Here is a 19,472-nt window from a genome sequence, read left to right on the forward strand (position 1 = left end):
GATTATGTAATTTTCATTTTTGGTCCAGTAAATTTAAAAAAATATCAATTTTAATCCCATGGCACCTTTCTCTTAGATGTTTTAAGGAAAATGGCCACCTGGTCATTCTGTGTTCGGGACCAAAGTACTACTTTTTTAAAATTATGAGACTAAAAGTGAGAATCTGTAATATATGGGGCAAAATAAAGACTCTAACTGTAACGTGCTAAGTACGTTGTTGATGAGTACTCAAATATTGCACCTGCGAAAAGACCAAAACACCCCTCATTAAGGGCATTGCCGTCATTTCAAGGGCAGGATCTGCGAATATTGAAGCAGGCGGGTCGCGCGAGACTCGACCCGGATCGCGCACACCGACTGGAAACCCGGACAATCCCCACCGTTCGATCGGAACGCACACCGACGAGATAAGGCCACGTGGCCCAGTATTTACCGTACAACTGGGTATTATAAATAGACCCCGACACGCCATAAATGAGGTAACTGATATGCATTAATTGAGACCGAACTCCTAGATCGACCAAACTAACTTGAGCGTCGGAGGGTCATTGTCGGGGACGTGCCCGACGAGCTCACAGTTCGTGTTTTCATTCTCAGGGAACCCAAAATCTGGTCTTGGACGAATAGGCGCTTCGAGTGGAGATCGCATCACGAGATCGCATATTTCGACCCGGATCAGTTGGCGCCGTCTGTGGGAACATCTGAGAATTCCTTAGCATAATGGAAGGTTCGTCGAGGAGAAATGCCGGGGAAGAAGAAACACCAAGGAAAGGGACGGGGGCAACCATTCAGTTAACCCCTGATGAGTTACAGAAAATGATAGAGGAAGCTAGTCGGAAAGCAATCGTGGAATACGAAAGAAGAACTGCGACCCCTTTGGTCAAGGAAACAGCGAGGAGACAACTGTTCGAAAATGTGGAGCCGATCCGAGAGTCAAGAGTGCAAGGCGGACAGGAGCATCGCAGTAAACGACCAGCGTCATCCGACGCTGGCTCTAGCAGCCATAGTCGTGTGAAGAGAAGGGAACCGGTGATCTCGAGAGCGGAGGTCGAAAGTGTGGGAAGGCAGATAGAGAATCTTAACAGACAGATAGATGAGCTTAAAAAACGAGGAGAAATAGTTGCGCACAACAAAAATTCACCCTTTAGCAACGACATCCTGGTTCAAGTGGTGGAACCCGGGTTCCGAGTACCCGATCTCCCAAGATATGATGGGACTAAGGACCCCTACGAACATGTAGCGGCCTTCGATATGGTTATGAACTTGTATGGGCAGCCAGGCCCCATCATGGCCAAGTTGTTTGCAACCACACTAACTGGAAAGGCACAAGAATGGTTCACCAACTTACCTAGGGGAAGCATTGATTCACATGAGCAGATGATCCAGAAATTCTCCTTCCACTTTGCGAGCCGGAGGAAGCAAAAAAGATCTGCCACCCATTTATTCACCATAGGCAGAGAGAGGACGAGACATTGAAGAGTTTCGTAGGGAGATTCAATAACGAAATGATAGAGATACAAGATCTGCGTATAGACATGATGGTCAGTATTTTGATTCATGGTTTGAAAAAAGGACCGTTTGCATCCGCACTTGCGCGCGACCCGCCTGCTGATGCTGAGCAGCTCATGGGCCTAGCACAGAAATATATAGACGAGGAAGAGATGAACGCGATGAAGGACTATGAGCGGAAGGAGCGCGAGCAGATGTACAGGAAACCGCACGAAGCGAGAGAAGCCGGGGGAAGCAGGCAGAAGCAAGAAAAACAGAGGGAGCCCAAGTACATTCCCAAATATCACAATTATACCCCACTGCCGATGTCGCGGGAAAAGGCATTGATGATGGTCGAGAACGCGGACGTTCTCAAATGGCCACGGCATACCAGATATACACCCTCCAAGAAATTTTCCAACAAATACTGCAGGTTTCACCGGGAGAGAGGGCACAACACGGAAGAGTGCTTCCAATTGAAAGACGAAATCGAAAGGTTAATGAGGCAGGGGTACTTTAGAGACCGAGTCCCCTACAATTGCAGAACAGGCAGAGAGGAGCCAAGGAGAAGCAGGTCGAGGAGCAGAGACAGAAACCCGGGGCCGTCGAAGTCGATGCACGCTCAGGCCACCCCAAACAACGCGCCAACTAAAGGAGTAATTTACACGATTGCAGGGGGTTCTAACTCGAATAGCTCGAACAGGGACCGGAAGAGAAGCGCCCGAACTTCGAACTCAAGCCGAGGGAAAGAGTTCGTACTGAAAGTGGAAGAAGAGGAGGCCATTTCCTTTAGCAGCTCTGATAAACCTGAGGAGATGGGGGAGATGAACGACCCGATCGTTATCAAACTCGACATAGCTAATTTCACAGTACACAAGGTCTTAGTGGACAGCGGGAGTTCCGCAGATATCATCTTCAAAAATGTGGTTGACAGGATGGGCTTGGAAAACCTTCGGTTGGAGCCGGTCAAAACACCGCTAGTCGGCTTTGGCGGAAGCGAGGTAACGTCCTTAGGAATGATCGAGTTGCCAGTATCCATCGGGGACGAGCCCAGGCGGAGGACAACAATGGTAAAATTTTTGGTAGTGGATACCCCATTTGCGTACAATGTGATATTGGGCAGGCCAGGACTGAACTCGTTCAGGGCAGTTATCTCCACCTACCATATGAAGGTGAAGTTCCCAACGGATCGCGGTGTAGGAGAGGTAGCATGCGACCGGAAAGAGGCGCGAAAATGCTACAATCTCTCGCTGAAGGGAGAACCCGAGGCAAAGAAGAGAAGAGTGAAAGAGGACGCTGAACCAAGGCCCTTCGAGCCGGAACATCTAAAGCCTAGCGAGGAGTACAAAGTCATCCAGCTCACTCCCGATGAGCCGGATAAAACTACCAGGATAGGGGCGAGCTTGAAGGAGAGGGAAATGGCCATGGTTGAATTCCTGAAAGAGAACATGGACGTGTTCGCGTGGGGTCCTTCTGATTTCACTGGAATCGACCCCGGGGTGATCGTGCACAGGTTAAACACAGACCCGGCGATGCGACCTGTGCGGCAGAAGAAGAGGTCTTTCGGGAGCGACAAGAATGAAATCATCCGGAAAGAAGTGGACAAGCTGCTCAATGCCGGGTATGTAGAGGAAATTCAGTACACCGATTGGTTATCTAATGTGGTGCTTGTCCCCAAATCTGCTGGGAAATGGCGAATGTGTGTGGACTTCACGGACCTGAACAAGGCATGTCCCAAGGATCCCTACCCGTTGCCCCGGATCGATGTCATGGTGGATTCCACCGCCGGTTACGAGATGTTCTCGATGATGGACGCGTACCAGGGGTATCACCAGATCCACATGGCGGAGGAGGACAAGGACAAAACTTCGTTCATCACGGAAAAAGGAATTTTTTGTTACAATATGATGCCGTTCGGTTTAAAGAATGCAGGAGCCACGTACCAGCGCCTGGTCAACAAGATGTTCGGAGACCTGCTCGGAAAGACGATGGAGGTATATGTGGATGACATGCTCGTAAAGAGCAAGAGGTCGCAGGATCACCTCGCCGATCTCGCCCAGGCGTTCGCCATCATGAAAGCGTACGGGATGAAACTCAACCCGGACAAATGCACGTTCGGGGTAAGTGGAGGAAAATTTTTGGGATATATGGTTAGCGAACGGGGAATCGAAGCTAACCCGGAGAAAATTCGAGCCATCATGGATCTGCGCTCTCCAGTCACGATCAAAGACGTCCAGAAGTTGACAGGAAAAATCACCTCTCTCGGAAGATTTATCTCGCGGTCAGCTGACAAAAGTCTCCCTTTTTTCAGGATTCTGAGAAAACCCAAGAACTTCGAATGGAACGAAGAGTGCGAGAAGGCCCTGCACGAGCTCAAGAAGTACCTGACGACCCCTCCCTTATTAGCGAACCCGAAGGAACACGAAGAACTATTCGTCTACCTGGGTGTATCGGAACACGCAGTAAGCTCAGTGTTGGTGAGAGAAGAAGGAGGTCGACAGAACCCCATCTACTACGTGAGCAAAATGCTCCAAGGGGCCGAATTGAGATATACGGAGATGGAGAAGTTGGCGCTCGCACTCGTAGTCACTGCTCGAAAGCTACGACCGTACTTCCAATCGCATAAAGTGATCGTGCTAACGAACTACCCCTTGAAGCACATAATGTCGCGACCCGAAGCATCAGGTCGACTGATCAAATGGACAGTAGAGTTGGGCCAACATGACATAGAATATCGACCAAGGACGGCCCAAAAAGCACAAGTACTGGCAGATTTTGTGACAGAGCTGGCAGGTGAACCTGATCCACCTAGAATGGTCGAGGAACAAACCTCCAAATGGATGCTACACGTAGATGGAGCCTCGAACGCCAACAGTGGAGGGGCCGGAGTATGGATACAGGGACCGAAGGGAGTCGAGATCGAAACAGCTGTTCGCCTGGCCTTCCCGTGACCAACAATGAGGCCGAGTACGAGGCACTCGTACTGGGACTAGAGCTCGCCTTCCAGGCGGGCGCCCAAGATTTGGAGGTGTTCACGGACTCCCAGTTAATCGCTTTGCAGATCGAGGGGACGTATGAGACGAGAGAGAAGACCATGACAGCTTACAAGGAAATCGCACAGCAATGGATGAAGAAATTTGACAGATGTTCGGTTTTGCAGGTCCCAAGAGCAGAAAATGACAAGGCAGACGCCTTATCCAAGTTCGGGGCCGCCATGGATGGGATTGGAGATCGCAAGATCACGGCTCTGGTTCGAGCACGACCAAGTATCGCAGACGGAAAGGAGGTGCAGATGGTCGCAGAGCCCGAATCATGGAAGGATGAAATCGCCAAATATCTTAAAGACGGTACCCTGCCTCTGGACCCCATTGCTGCTAAGAGGATCAAATTCAGAGCCACCCGATTCACGATGTTGTCAGGACAGCTCTATAAGCGAACGGTGGATGGACCTCTCCTGAAGTGCTTAGATGAGGAGAGAGCTCTATATGTTATGCGAGAAATTCATGAAGGGAGCTGTGGTAACCACTCTGGGGCGAGGTCGCTGGCTCAGAAAATAATACGTCAGGGGTTCTATTGGCCCACAATGGCAAAGGACGCCAAAGAACTAGTGAAGAAATGTGAAAGTTGCCAAAAATACGCATCCCTTATACACCAGCCCGCGACCCCGGTGGAGCCGATCAAAATAGCCTGCCCATTCGACCAATGGGGGATCGACATCGTCGGACCTTTTCCCCCCGCACCAGCCCAGAAAAAATTCATCATCGTGGCGGTAGAATATTTCACCAAATGGGTCGAAGCGGAAGCGGTTGCTAAAATATCTGAGAATGAAGTCATCAACTTCATCTGGAAAAATATCATCTGCAGGTTTGGCCTACCTCGCATACTAATTTCCGACAATGGGACGCAGTTTCAGGGGAAGAAGATCACGGGATGGTGCAAGGAGCTCAAGATCGCACAGCACTTCACGGCAGTCGCGAACCCGCAAGCTAACGGTCAAACGGAGGTGACCAACCGAACAATCCTCCATCATTTGAAAACGCGGCTGGGCAGTAAGGGATCATGGGTCGAGGAACTACCCGGGGTCTTATGAGCTTACAGGACAACACCTCGCACCGCAACAGGAGAGACCCCGTTCTGCTTGGTATATGGAACGGAGGCAATCATTCCGGCAGAGATCGGGGAGGAATCTCAGAGAGTGGCAATGTATGACCCCGAGGCTAACCAACAGGATCGAAGCTTTGATCTCACTATGATCGAAGAAAAGAGAGATGGGGCGTACGCAAGGATTCTGCACCACAAAGGGTTAATGATGAGAAGCCAAGGCCGAAGAGTTCGACCGAGAGAACTCCAGGTGGGGGACCTCGTGCTTAAAAAAGTCGAAGTCTCGAAACACGTAGGTAAACTAGAACCCCCATGGGAAGGACCATTCAAGGTGGTGGAAATCAAAAAGAAGGGGACGTATAAATTGCAGGACATGCAGGGGCGAAGTCTACCGCGACCATGGAATATCCAGAACTTGAAAAGGTTCTACGCGTAGAACCCAGATCGCAGAAAGGGAGGTCGAACAGGAGCCTGCGAAAGGCCATCAACAAGAAGATCGAACGGGAGCCTGCGAAAGGCCATCAACAACAAGACCTAACGGGAGCCTGCGAAAGGCCAACGAGAAGATCGAACGGGAGCCTGCGAAAGGCCATCAACAAGAAGATCGAACGGGAGCCTGCGAAAGGCCAACAAGAAGATCGAACGGGAGCCTGTGAAAGGCCATCAACAAGAAGATCGAACAGGAGCCTGCGAAAGGCCATAAGCAAGGAGATTGAACAAGAGCCTGTAAAGGGCCGAATAGCAGAATTAAAGGTTAGGGGGGTCGGTGCCTCGAATCACCAGATTGAACAAATGCTATTGTGTAAACATTTGTATCCACTGTAAGCTCGTGTTAATTCGATTTATAAAATTACGCGCATCTTTGTTATACTCTTCCATGCACAATTGATTTATAAACTCATTTCGTTGCTCATCTTTTCCTAATTGCAATATGCCAATCTACCAAGACCAAAAATGCGAACTGAAAAAGACGCATTCAAGACAAAACGCGAACTGAAAAAGACGCGTCCAAACATGCGAACTGAAAAAGACGCATTCAAGACAAAACGCGAACTGAAAAAGACGCGTCCAAACATGCGAACTGAAAAAGACGCATTCAAGACAAAACGCGAACTGAAAAAGACGCGTCCAAACATGCGAACTGAAAAAGACGCATTCAAGACAAAACGCGAACTGAAAAAGACGCGTCCAGACATGAGAACTGAAAAAGACGCATTCAAGACAAAACGCGAACTGAAAAAGACGCGTCCAAACATGCGAACTGAAAAAGACGCATTCAAGACAAAACGCGAACTGAAAAAGACGCGTCCAGACATGAGAACTGAAAAAGACGCATTCAAGACAAAACGCGAACTGAAAAAGACGCGTCCAAACATGCGAACTGAAAAAGACGCATTCAAGACAAAACGCGAACTGAAAAAGACGCGTCCAGAACATGCGAACTGAAAAAGACGCATTCAAAACAAAATGCGAACTGAAAAAGACGCAACCCTAAATCAAAGGCGAGCCGAAAAAGACGCATTATAAACCAAATGCGACATGGAAAAGATGCACTCCAAACCCGACGGGAACTGAAAAAGACGCGGGCAAAGACAAAACTGGAAAAAGTGTATTCAAATACCATCTCGGGAAACGAACTCCCAGTACGCAAAGGCAAAATGTAACATGCGAAAGCGTAAGCCAATTATGAAGAACATCAGATAGAAAGAGTAAGTTGCATTAATGAATAGGACTTTACAGTTTCGATATGACCCATGAGTCCATTCCCCCAGAAAATGTACAAATTAGCCAGTATGTATCGAGGGGAAGAAGGGGTCATACAAAAAGAGGTCATACAAAAAAGACCAAAAATCCTATCAAAAAGAGTCTAAGCAGCTTCGTCATCTTTGCCCTCCGCATCGGCTTCAGCTTCCATCTCCGCGCGAAGCACCATGAACTCGTCATCCTTCAGTTCGGGGTCGGGGGGATAAGGCTGGAGATCGCCATCAAGAGTGATATCCAACCGGCCGCGATCAAAAGACTCTGAAAACCCTCCGAGCTTCTCAATTTGATACTCGCAGGTCTTATAGCCCTTGGCAAACGAATCAGTCGTTTTGAGCTCCAAGGCAGTTGTAAAAGTGTCCGTCTTCAAGAAGTCGCGGACAGCGGCCATGCGGGAGTCTGCTAGAAGTCTTTGGTGCTCCTCGAGAGGGATGCGACCTGACTGGCCCTCTTCAAAACCCCTCGTGTGGCCCTCAGCCAGTCCGGCCTCGCGGCCAGCGTCGAATCCCTCCTTCCTGCCTTCAGCCAAAGCAACATCCCTTTCAGATAAGGCGATCTCCCTCTCCTTCCTAGCAACGTCGAGCTCGCCCGACAACCGTTTGATTTGTTCAGCATAGGACAACAGTTCATCCGCGTGCTTCAGGGCCTGATTGTCCAGTTCGACCACTCGGGCCTGAAGCTCTTGCACCTTCTTGTCAGCTTTGATGTAGTTCTTGCGGTAGGAGGTGCATTTCAGCGACAAGCTCCGGAGAAATGTTAGACCCTGCAAGACCACAGCATATGAGTTCGGGTAGATAAGAACAGTCGAGATAGAAATTTACCTGTAGCATAGCGTGGGCACCGAATTGCTCGACCCGAACAGAGTTGGTCGTGACCAAAGAACCCTGATCGCGAAGTGACGTTAGCGAGTTGTATACGTCGAAAGGCTCGCCCTCAGCATCAGCAAAAAGCACCGAGCTTGTGGAGCCGTCCCACCTTGTGGGCTTCGTGGGATTCGACCGAGAGCCCGCCGTGAATGATCGGGCTTCCTCCCAGTGCAGAGCAAGCTGCTCCAGCTTCAGATATCTCTCCCGCTCGTCTTCTTGGCTGCACTTGTCTGCAGTTTCCCGAGCCATCCTGCTCAGACTCTTAGGCCGGGGAGACGGAGATTCGGGAGGATCAGAAGGACCCGCCGACTCCTTCCCCTTCGAACCCTCCTCGTGCCCGTGTTTCAACGAAGACCGTTTCCTCTTTTTCGCTTTCTCCCAGCCAGCCCTCTCCGGTTTATCGAATTCCAACCCCAGGTCTCCACTGAGGGTGTCCAGGTTCAACTCCAGATCGCTGGAGTTATATCCGAGAAGTGGTAGAGATGGGGTCCCTTCACTGTCGACAAGGATGGGCTGACGGTCGGTATGGACAGGCAACGTTTGGGCTTGCGATGGAATGGATGCTGGAGGAGGATCCTTGGGGGGAACAGGACCTTTCGCAGTTTGGTCCTTAGTTGAGGTAGAAACGACCTGTTTCCCCTTGGCCTTGGCCTTGGCCTTATCCACTTTGTTCGCAACCGCTTGCATCCGCAGGGCATTACGCGAACTCATGATAATACTATCTGCAAAGGGGGGCAGCTACGTAAGCGTAATAATTCAAAACAAGGAGAACAGCATGAGAAGAGAAAATCACCTAAGGACTCCTCAATGCGGAGGGACGCAGGAGAAAGCCCGGAAAGTTGTAAGACCTTCTCAGATAGAAGCTTCTTGGGGTCATATTTATAGGACGTTATACTCTTTATTTGGTCGCCTTCTAGCCCCCCCCCCCCCCCCCCCCGCTAGTTTTCGGAAGAGGTTTATACTTAGTCCACTCGTTTTTGAAGGGCCAGACACCTCTAGGAGGTCGAATAAAAATATAGCGATCTAACCAGACCCCTACATTCGACTTCAAGGCACTCAGGTACCCACATTCAGGCTTGGCAGAAAGGTAGAAAAAACCCCTACTCCCAGATCGCTTGGAGGTGGTGAAAGAATACAAACTCCAAAAGTTGTCAAAACTAGGTTCGAGACCTAAAAATTGCATTATTACCACAAAAAGAATAATATGAGTGATAGAATTAGGGGAGAGTTGCATGGGACATAACCCCAACTTATTCAAGATCGAAGCTACAGGAGGGGCCAAGGGAAACCGGAGTCCGGCATCAAGGTGTTTGAGGGAGAAAGCACTGAAACCCTCAGGGGGACGGTGCATACGATCGAAGGTGGCCGGGACGATGATGTCATAATCAGGCGGGATGTAGTACTTCTCTCTGATCCTAAGAACCGAGGCCGTCACCTTACTAACCAAAGCTTCCCAAGGGTTTTTAGTGAGTCTATCCTGGAATCTAGCAAGAACCGATGGTCCAGCTTGTTTATCATGGAGTTTGGAAATAGGAAACTGTTTATTCCTTTTCGGAGAAGTAGAGAAGGACCCATGAGCCGACCCAGACACAGACTTAGATGCAGACCCGGACTCAGACCTAGACACGGACTCCGAACCAGAGACAGGAATGCCAGCAGACCCAGAACCAGGACGCGAGTTAGAGTTCGAGTTAGAGCTGGAAGACATCGTACCTTAGAACAGGATGGCTCTGGAAGCTGCAGATCGAATTCGAACTTCAAGCTGTAAAGATGGTCGCCGAAAGTCAATATGTGGGGCAGGAGAAATGTTTGAAAGATGGGAGTATTTATAGGCAAAGCCCCTCGGGATACGCACCACAGATCAGACCGATAGGATGGAGACACGTGTCCGCGGCGTCGATTCGACTTCCTCAAAGCACGAGCTCGCACTTTGAGAAAGTGAGGGAGTAATGATGAGTACTCAAATATTGCACCTGCGAAAAGACCAAAACACCCCTCATTAAGGGCATTGCCGTCATTTCAAGGGCAGGATCCGCGAATATTGAAGCAAGCGGGTCGCGCGAGACCCGACCCGGATCGCGCACACCGACTGGAAACCCGGACAATCCCCACCGTTCGATCGGAACGCACACCGACGAGATAAGGCCACGTGGCCCAGTATTTACCGTACAACTGGGTATTATAAATAGACCCCGACACGCCATAAATGAGGTAACTGATATGCATTAATTGAGACCGAACTCCTAGATCGAACCAATTTCATTCGACCAAACTAACTTGAGCGTCGGAGGGTCATTGTCCGGGACGTGCCCGACGAGCTCACAGTTCGTGTTTTCATTCTCAGGGAACCCAAAATCTGGTCTTGGACGAATAGGCGCTTCGAGTGGAGATCGCATCACGAGATCGCATATTTCGACCCGGATCAGTTGTATTTTTCATTAAATTATATAACGGAAATGTGTGATGAGATCAAAAGTGCTATTTTTTAAAAGTTACAGGACAAAAAATGATAATTTCGTAATCAATGGAATCAAAAATAAAAATATCCTAATTTACATGACAAAAAATGTCATTTCCCTGACAAGTGCCATATCATACCTAAAAGTTAGAAAGCAGAAGGGGTAGAAATGGAAGATATGGCTAGTCCTAGGTTGAATGATGATGAGAATGAGAATGATTGGGGTAGGTTCATAGAATAGTTGATAGCTATGCAGGGGGCATTGGGCAGGGTAATGTAGATGGTGGTATGCAGGGTGATGAGATTGGGGGTGCAGGGTGATGTGAGGGAATGTGATCAGGATATTGGGCAAGTTGATTTTCAGAGTGAAGGAGAGGGTAATAGGATTGTTGGGGGGTGTTGATGGAGAAAGTTTGTATGAATCTGACTGTGAGCCAGAAAATGAAGAGAATAGGGAAAACAATAGAAATGCGAGGTACAAGATGGTGAGGAGTGCATGCAGTATCTGAGTCTAATAACACTTCAGATGATGATGTGTCTGTAAATGAATATGATTTTGAGAATGACATTTGATTTGATACAAAGGGAAAACAATCAAAACGTTTAATCCCATAAACAAATGTGATATCAATTTTGCAATTGGGATGATATTCAGAATCAAAAAAGAATTAAGAGGGCTAATGCTGAGAGCACCAAAAGAAGCTTAAAAATTATTAAAAAAATGACAAAATAACAATTTATGTTAAACGTTTGGGATGGGTGGGAATAGAGATTGCATTCACTTAAGTTAGGGTAACAAAGCATATTCCATATTAGGCTGCAGATTATATTCCAACCAAATTAAATGATTGGAATCATGAAATTTTCTGTTATGTTGCAACATCACATTTACACATGCTGAAAATGGGATCTAATTGGACCCCCTACAATCATGGCATGAACGTTATATGCAATATAATTACTAGGTCCAGAAAAATTTGTCAATCCATGCTATAATTTGGAGATCTTTTTGGAGGTGTACAAGCTAGCAATACTTCCAGTAAATGGCCACAATTATGGGCCAAAACAAGTCTCACCCTATCACCAAATTTTAAATGAGTTCAGGGAGACCTGTAAGAAAAAGAAGGTTAGAGCTAGATAGATCTATAAAAAAAAAAAAGTGAGAGAGAACAAGGCCATTTTGAGATATTCGGAACATCCTCGCTCACCTTCTTCAATGTTTGTTGCCAAACTTCTTCTTTTGTATACTAACAATTGCCCTAACCTTTGGACACAAAATTTGCCACTATCCCCCCAAAAAAGCTGTATTTGGCACCTACTTATCCTTCTAAAATACAACAATTTGCTGGTCTGACGATTTTTTTGACTCCAAACAATGACTATTCGGAACATGCCAGCCACATGAGGCATTCAAACGTCTGAGTTGACTCAAGTGTTTATTTTGTTTTTTAGTTTTGGCATCTAATTGTTAACCCCGTAAAGGTCACAACCAATTTTGCATAATCCCCTATTTTGTGGATCACAAATATAATTTTGCCAAATAATACCCAACTTCACTTGTTCTTAGGGAAAAATTACATCTATTTCACTCCCTAAAATTAAACCTAATTATATTAACACCTCATACTTTATAAATTATAAATACATCTCCTGAACGGGTGTTAATGAAATATACCTTCAAAAATATATTTAAAATTTTACTACTAAATAGAAGGTATATTGTACATCGACAAGTTAGGTAATAAAAAATCATTTATACAATTGAACATAATCTCAAGATGGATCAATGTTATTACTTTTTTTAAAATCATTGTGAAAAAGAATTCAACTCGTTCCCTTCTTTTTTTGTTTTTTTTGTCTCATTCCCCTCTGTTTGGTTCTAGTTTTACTCATTACCAATGGGCTTCTTCCTTTCGAGTCTCAACATGTTGAGGAACTTTAACTGAAAGCTAATCTGAGATTAATTTTAATAGCTATAACAAAGGTAAAAACTAGAGGTGGGAATATGGGTAAAAGTTCATGATTCTAACTTAATTCACTCACTTTTGTGTTGGGTTAGGTTTAACATTTTTTAATATAGGTTCATTATAATTTTGTTTATACAAATTTGAATAGACTATGGGTGGTTCTTTATATTTAATTTTCTATTAATTTATCAAAAATTATTTTAATAATAATAATAGAATTGATGAAAGATATTAGTATAAACTATAATCTATAAACCCATCATATGTCCTACATGGGTTGATAATGGATTTTAAGTAAGCTGGTAATGAGTTTTTAAATGGATTGCTAATAAATTCTATGTGAGTTGGTGATGACTGATGAGTCTAACCCCATGGTTTAATAATTAAATTTATTGTTGATCAAGTTAACCACGTATAACTACTTCCATATGTTTTAATGTTTTTCACATTTTTTATTAAAAATAAATTTACCTAAACATGTTAAGCATGATTTAATTAACTTAATAAAATTAGGTTGCACCATGCACGAATATACAATTATATTATAAATTTCAATGAACATATCAAACATTCAATCTAATAATAATTTAGAATAAACTAACAAGTTCTATTATTTTAGCAATTGAAAATCCACAATTTAATTTTAAAAATAATTATAGAGAAATTAATTACACAACTATTTATCTTATAATTTATTTCAAAAAATACAATATTCTATAATTCATTACGAGCTTTCATTTTATACATAACAAATGAATTTTTAATATAACATGATTAGTTTCCATAAATAATGAGTAATACAAATTTAGTCTTAGCATACAACAAGTTGTATTAAAAATATTAGGACAAAATGCATAAAACCCCCCTGTGTTTTAAAAGTCTGCAAAAAGCACCTCCCTGTTTTCAAAATAGGCTAAAAGCTCCCATGTGTTTTGTAAACTCAGCTCAATCGCCCCCTCTCCGTTAAATTCAACTAACGGTGTTAATTTTTTAAAAAATGACCGTTATACCCTTACTTAATATATATTATTTCTTATTCTAATGACCGTTGAATTTTTTTGATCAAATATTGATCGTTAGATCTAATATTAATCTCAACCGTTAGATTTTGAAAAAATAAAAGGTCTAGATTCAACATATTATTTAATTTATATTATATATAAATAATTTAAAATTTTAAAAATATATTATTATTATATATTAAAAAAATAACTAACTACCCCACCCACCCCCTTCCCCCCACCACCACCACCACCACATCTCGTCGCCGGCGACGAGATTTCGATTAAATCATCATATCTCCATAAATTTTTTACCAAATTGAGTGAGGCTGGTCTCGTTAGAATCGTCTTGAAGAGACGAGTCTGATGATGCTATTTTGAGACCGAGATTCGATCGGACGGAGACGAATCGACGGAAAATATGTTCGGCGATCGTTGCTTGAGCCCACTCTCTATAATCGACGAAAACTCAAATTGAAGGTATGAAAATGTTCGTCTTGAAAAAAGAATTCTAATGGTACCATTGGTCGTCGGAAATTCGTCCGGACGGCGTCGGAAAGTTGTTTCGAAGTTTCCGGCGAAAGTGGGCGAAATACCAGATTTTCTTTCTTTTTTTTTAATTTTTTAATTAATTTTAATTATATTAGTTAAAATATATTTTAGTAAATTAAGAATATTTTAGATAATTATAATAATTAAATATTATAGCTAATTAATAATAATTATAATAATAATTATTGTAATTAAATATATATTTTAATTAATTAAAAATAATAGTTAGATTTAATAATTAACAATTGCAAAATTATTTGAATTTCAATATAATTTAATTTAATATTTCAATTTAAATTTAATATGTCAAAATTTAATTTATTTTTTAAGGTGAGAAATGACAAAAAGAATACACAAAACAAGCAAAAAACCCTTTTGTGTGTTATATAGACCCATAGAGGGGTATTTTGATCCAAAAAATCATTAAATATCAACCTAACTCGCAAAAAAAGACTACCAAACGCAGCAGACGCGCGTCTTCTCCACTTCCCGTTAGTTGCTAACAGAATGGGGGTTTTTTGCTGACTAAAATAAGACATAAGGGGGGTTTTAGCCTATTCTGAAAATAGGAAGGTGCTTTTTGCAGACTTTTTAAAACACAAGGGGGTTTTATGCATTTTGTCCAAAATATTATCATCTTATTATAATGTAAAATTTTGAATTTTGTAAATATTACATCTAAAGAAATGGATATCATCGACCCAACTCGATCCATTTGCAACCCAATGCATCTTCAACCAATTAATTCAAATCCATTTTCTATCCAATGCATTCAGACCCAACCCAACCCATTCATTTGCCACCCCTAGTAAAAACCAAATATAGGTTGAACGAGTATCCTGCTTTTCACTAAAAATGGTACCACGCAATGGTAACAAATTAGCAGACTAGAAGGCTCCCTGGTACTTTCACCATTGAAATTTATCAGTATAACCAAGACTGAAGTGGTACACTGGCTAAAGGACCCAATATGAAAACCTAAGAAAGCAGCAGAATCTAGTCAATCTCAAGCATGGCTTCATTGTTGAAGCTCACATACTTTGCAGCTAAAGCCATGTGAAAGTGTCGCTCTAATAAGTTTAGTAGCAGAGTATCTAAAAATAGATATCGGGCAGGAAAAAGGTCGGAAAAGTATTGCATGTGTAGGAGCCAATTAGACTACAGGGGTAGTTCGCCACTGTCCACAATGACAACTTTGCTTTTAGGTGTTCCGCTCTGCTTACCTTCAGCTTCAATCTTGTAGACCACATCCATCCCTGACAGCACCTTTCCAAAAACAACATGACGGCCATCCAACCTGTAGTTCAACAACAAATTTCATGAAACACACAGAAGATGATCACAGGATGGTGTCAATTCATTGCAGCATTAAAATGCAAAGGATGTTGAGACAGTAAGCTCAGATGGATAGCAAATGAAGTTAGAGATGTGAATCAAAGTTTTAGACTGAATCAAAAGGATATCTGCTAGAATATCTATTTTTAGTACTTACCAGCTGGTTGTCACAGTTGTGATGAAAAACTGGGATCCATTGGTGTCAGGCCCAGCATTAGCCATTGACAGAAGTCCTGAAAAGCACATAGATTAAGATGTCATCAACAATAGCATCTCAAGTATATATTTGGTCAAAACGGACTTTAGAATTTAATTAGTTTAGGTGTATAATTTCATTTTTGTTCCCCTTCTTGTTTTTCTCATCTCCTTTTTCTCATAGGGTGGGAGATCATGGTGAGTAGTAGTACCAGGTCCAGTATGTTTAATCTTGAAATTTTCATCAGCAAACTTCTCTCCGTAAATTGACTCTCCACCTCTTCCATCACCAAGAGTAAAGTCACCTCCTTGAATCATGAAGCTTGGTATAATTCTGTGGAATATGCTTCCTTTGTAATGCAAAGGCTTCCCATGTTTTCCAACACCTTTCTCCCCTGAATGCAGAAAACCATTAGTGCAATTCCCATGTATGAAATTCCAAAAATCCCAGTCAAAAACAGTTGCTCCAGAACAACCGAGATCCTTCATGAAATTTTAGTAGAGTCCAAAACTTTTGTAGATGCTTACGCTTTTGGAAATGCTCAACTATAAGATGCTATAACAGATCAAAAGGATCAATTTTAAATTCTAAAACAGGTCAACTGCACTTCTAATAGTCATCCATTTAAGAGATCAGAATGGTGACAAACATAGAAAATTATTACCTGTGCACAGAGCTCTAAAATTCTCTGCAAGAGAAAAAAAGCAAGAATCAGTTAAAAAGATAAGCCACTGGTACCGAAGAGGTCTAAGGCATTGATTCCAATAATGCAATCATACCTGCTGTCTTGGGTACAGTTTTCCCGAAAAGGCCCATGGTAATGCGCCCTAAAGGATACATTTGATATTAGGTGAAAGCTCAAATTATGAAAAAACTAGACATAATAATCCGTATATCTTCATGCAAATCATATTTTTCAGAATTTTACATTTGGAACACAAAATATTATATATCTACCACTATAACAGCAGATATGTTCTTAAAATTTTTGCATGCTAGTTATGAACCTAAGTCATGTTTTCTTCATGTGCAACCTGAGAATCTGAAAGAAACACTACCAGGCATTCATGGATACATTATTTCCAATAATACTACAACAATAACACACTCGTTTTCTAATGTTTTAATCACACAAATACTCATACTTCCACTGCCAACTTCATCTGGCAACTTGTTTGGCACAGACTTTTCATCCTTTATTTCTATCAACTAACAGAGTATGAGAGTAATATAATTTATTACATTAATCTTATTTGTTTTTGTGTCTAACAATTTTCTGCACTCAAAATCCTTCCAATTGTCAAACTAAAGCTTGACGAACTATGTTGATGGTATTTACAAGAGAGCTAGGTGCATGAATTAAATCAAGTATCATGTCCAAAGTTACAAGTATATAAATTCTTGTAGGTAGGAACATACCTAATTAAGGTAGCTTGAAACATTGACAAAAGAATACAACACTTTTTTAGCAAACTAATTTTAAGTGCTTGATGGTTGAAAATTGATACACACACACAGATATATATATATATATCCTTTGGAACAAATACAAATGAGGAGATCCTCACGATCATCAATTTGTAGAAAGTAGCCATTAGGAGTGCGTGATGAGTCAAGTAGATTTGTGTTTTGACCTGAAGCTCCCGAACCAATAGGAATTTACCACATTGGGGCTGTTTAACCTAGTTACAAAAATTATTCTGCCAGATTTTATATACACTTTTGGGCAGTTTTTGGCTAGGGTTTTAGCAACTGACGTACCCGATCACTGCACACCCCTGAGTATCGCCCACACTTCATAATTGTCTCTTCCCTGGTGATCAGAGCATCCTACCCCATGGACTTATACCTCCATCAATCTTCTAACCATGTGGCATACATTTGTGAACCCTTCAAATGGTTAGATATAACCACCACTTTAGACTGCAAAGACTAAGATGCCCCCAGAAAATTCCTCAATTCATAAAAACACTTAAGTTTCCAGGTAAGACAATCCTACCTAGCCCGGAATGTAGAGGATTTGGGGTAACCTGCAATTGCCATAAGGCCTCCAAATATTTACTTGTGGGGTATGATTCTAAGAAACATCAGTTAATTAACTCAGCCAGAGGCCCATGCTTCAGTTAATTTAACAACGAAAACAACCATAACTTTTGTTGATTTAGTAAGAAATATAGAGTTTGGTCTTCGAATGTGGGTGTCTCCAGAGTTGCTATACATAGGAAGGTATGGAGGAAGATCATATTGCACCTTTTGACAAGAAACACAATTTCTTATTTGAATTAGCAACATTCCAATTATGAAACACAAGAATATCCATACTTAGAGGCCCACACAACTGAATATATACGATTTATGCAGAATATTAATGTAAACTCCCTCTAAATCCAACTCAAACCTATATTTGAAAAACCACCCTGCTCAGAAATTAGATCAGACCTGCGGGTTTTCCATCAATCTCGATATCAAAGTAGACTTTGTGAGTCACTTCCTTTAAATTTTCCTTTGATTTCTTGGCCTGCAGGACAAAGAACATAATGTCTTAAAAGATGCAACACACTCAAGAATGCATCTGCACCGCAGAGCCCACTACAAAGATCACAACACTAAAATATAAAACAAGACCTCTAGTTATCAGATCAGGAAGAAAGATACCCAAATACTTTCTTAAAGTAACAACTTTTTCCCATTTTCAGATTAGTTCTCACAACATTACACCAAAATTTCAACAGCCCAGTTGATAATCTTTATACCGAAAACCAATCAAGGAGAACACGGACTTTGAAATTATCAATTTCACAAGCAATCAGGCAGAAAATGAATATAAAACAAAATAAGAAGAAAAAAGCAATAAATAGGAAACGCATCAGGCTGAAGAAGAACCTGAGTGAGAACAACGCTGAGGAGGAGGGTTAGAGTGAAAAGGAGAAGCAGTCTCGCAGTTGTCGCCATTTTCTTGTTTGATTGATGATGGATTCTTCGGCAGTTGGGGCTTTGAGAAACTGAGTACTGAGAAGGGTTTTTATTTGTTTGTTGGAGTATTTTTCTTCATTAAACCAATGGGACACTGACGCGTACGCGTCTTGGACTAAGTGTGATGCCCAAAAAATTATTTAGCCCAAGTGAAAGCCCAATCTACATGGAGACCCAACGAAAGGCCCTTGAAAGTACGAGGCCGAGAAAAATCAGTCTCCAGTCAACAGCTAATTCACATAGTCGAGAAGGATGAGTTATTTAATTTTTTATTATAAAAAAAAGAAAATTTATATTAATATAATTTTTTTAAATATATTAATAATAATATAACGAGTCGCGATTTTGAATCGCGACTCGATTAAAAAAGAAAATTTTTTTTTAAAAAAAGTCCCAAATCGGGATTTCGAATACCGACTTCAAGTCGGTATACGAAATCCCGACTTGGAGTCGGTATTCCAAATACCGACTCCAAGTCAATTTTTTTTTTGTTTTTTTAATTAAATTTTGTTAATTAATTATATAATTTTATTTAATTATGTATAATTAATATATTAAAGTTTAAAAATAAAATTATATTAATATAAAAAATTATAATATTAAAATTATATTAATATAAAAAATTATAATTAAGTGTATAAATATAATATGTATATTTTTTCGTACAGTTGTAAAAAATACAATGAAGCATATAATTATTTTTGACAATCCAATACTAGTACATTTAATTGCGTAGAAGAATTTCTTTGTTAGGATTGTTGCCTTACACGCGTT

The 19,472-nt window shown here is 42.1% G+C and overlaps 2 protein-coding genes across 2 annotated transcripts; one reads left to right on the forward strand and one right to left on the reverse strand.

The window, feature by feature from the left end:
* The first annotated feature begins 1,505 nt into the window (after positions 1 to 1,505).
* LOC148787896 (uncharacterized) lies at positions 1,506 to 4,439 on the forward strand. The gene has a single exon (XM_088881435.1). The coding sequence runs from the start codon at positions 1,506 to 1,508 to the stop codon at positions 4,437 to 4,439; it is 2,934 nt and encodes a 977-aa protein (XP_088737561.1).
* Positions 4,440 to 15,073: 10,634 nt separating this feature from the next.
* On the reverse strand, positions 15,074 to 18,767 carry ROC7 (rotamase CYP 7). The gene is made up of 7 exons (XM_011082490.3): positions 18,609 to 18,767; positions 18,165 to 18,243; positions 16,505 to 16,552; positions 16,390 to 16,413; positions 15,937 to 16,119; positions 15,687 to 15,762; positions 15,074 to 15,491 (listed from the first exon to the last, which is right to left on the reverse strand). Exons 1-7 carry the CDS (start codon positions 18,675 to 18,677, stop codon positions 15,353 to 15,355), a joined length of 618 nt encoding a protein of 205 aa, XP_011080792.1. The 5' UTR covers positions 18,678 to 18,767; the 3' UTR covers positions 15,074 to 15,352.
* Positions 18,768 to 19,472: the final 705 nt, after the last annotated feature.

The sequence above is a fragment of the Sesamum indicum genome, linkage group LG6 (genome assembly GCF_026168435.1).
Source record: "Sesamum indicum cultivar Baizhima isolate 11 linkage group LG6, ASM2616843v1, whole genome shotgun sequence".
In the NCBI taxonomy this organism is placed as follows: Eukaryota; Viridiplantae; Streptophyta; class Magnoliopsida; order Lamiales; family Pedaliaceae; genus Sesamum; species Sesamum indicum.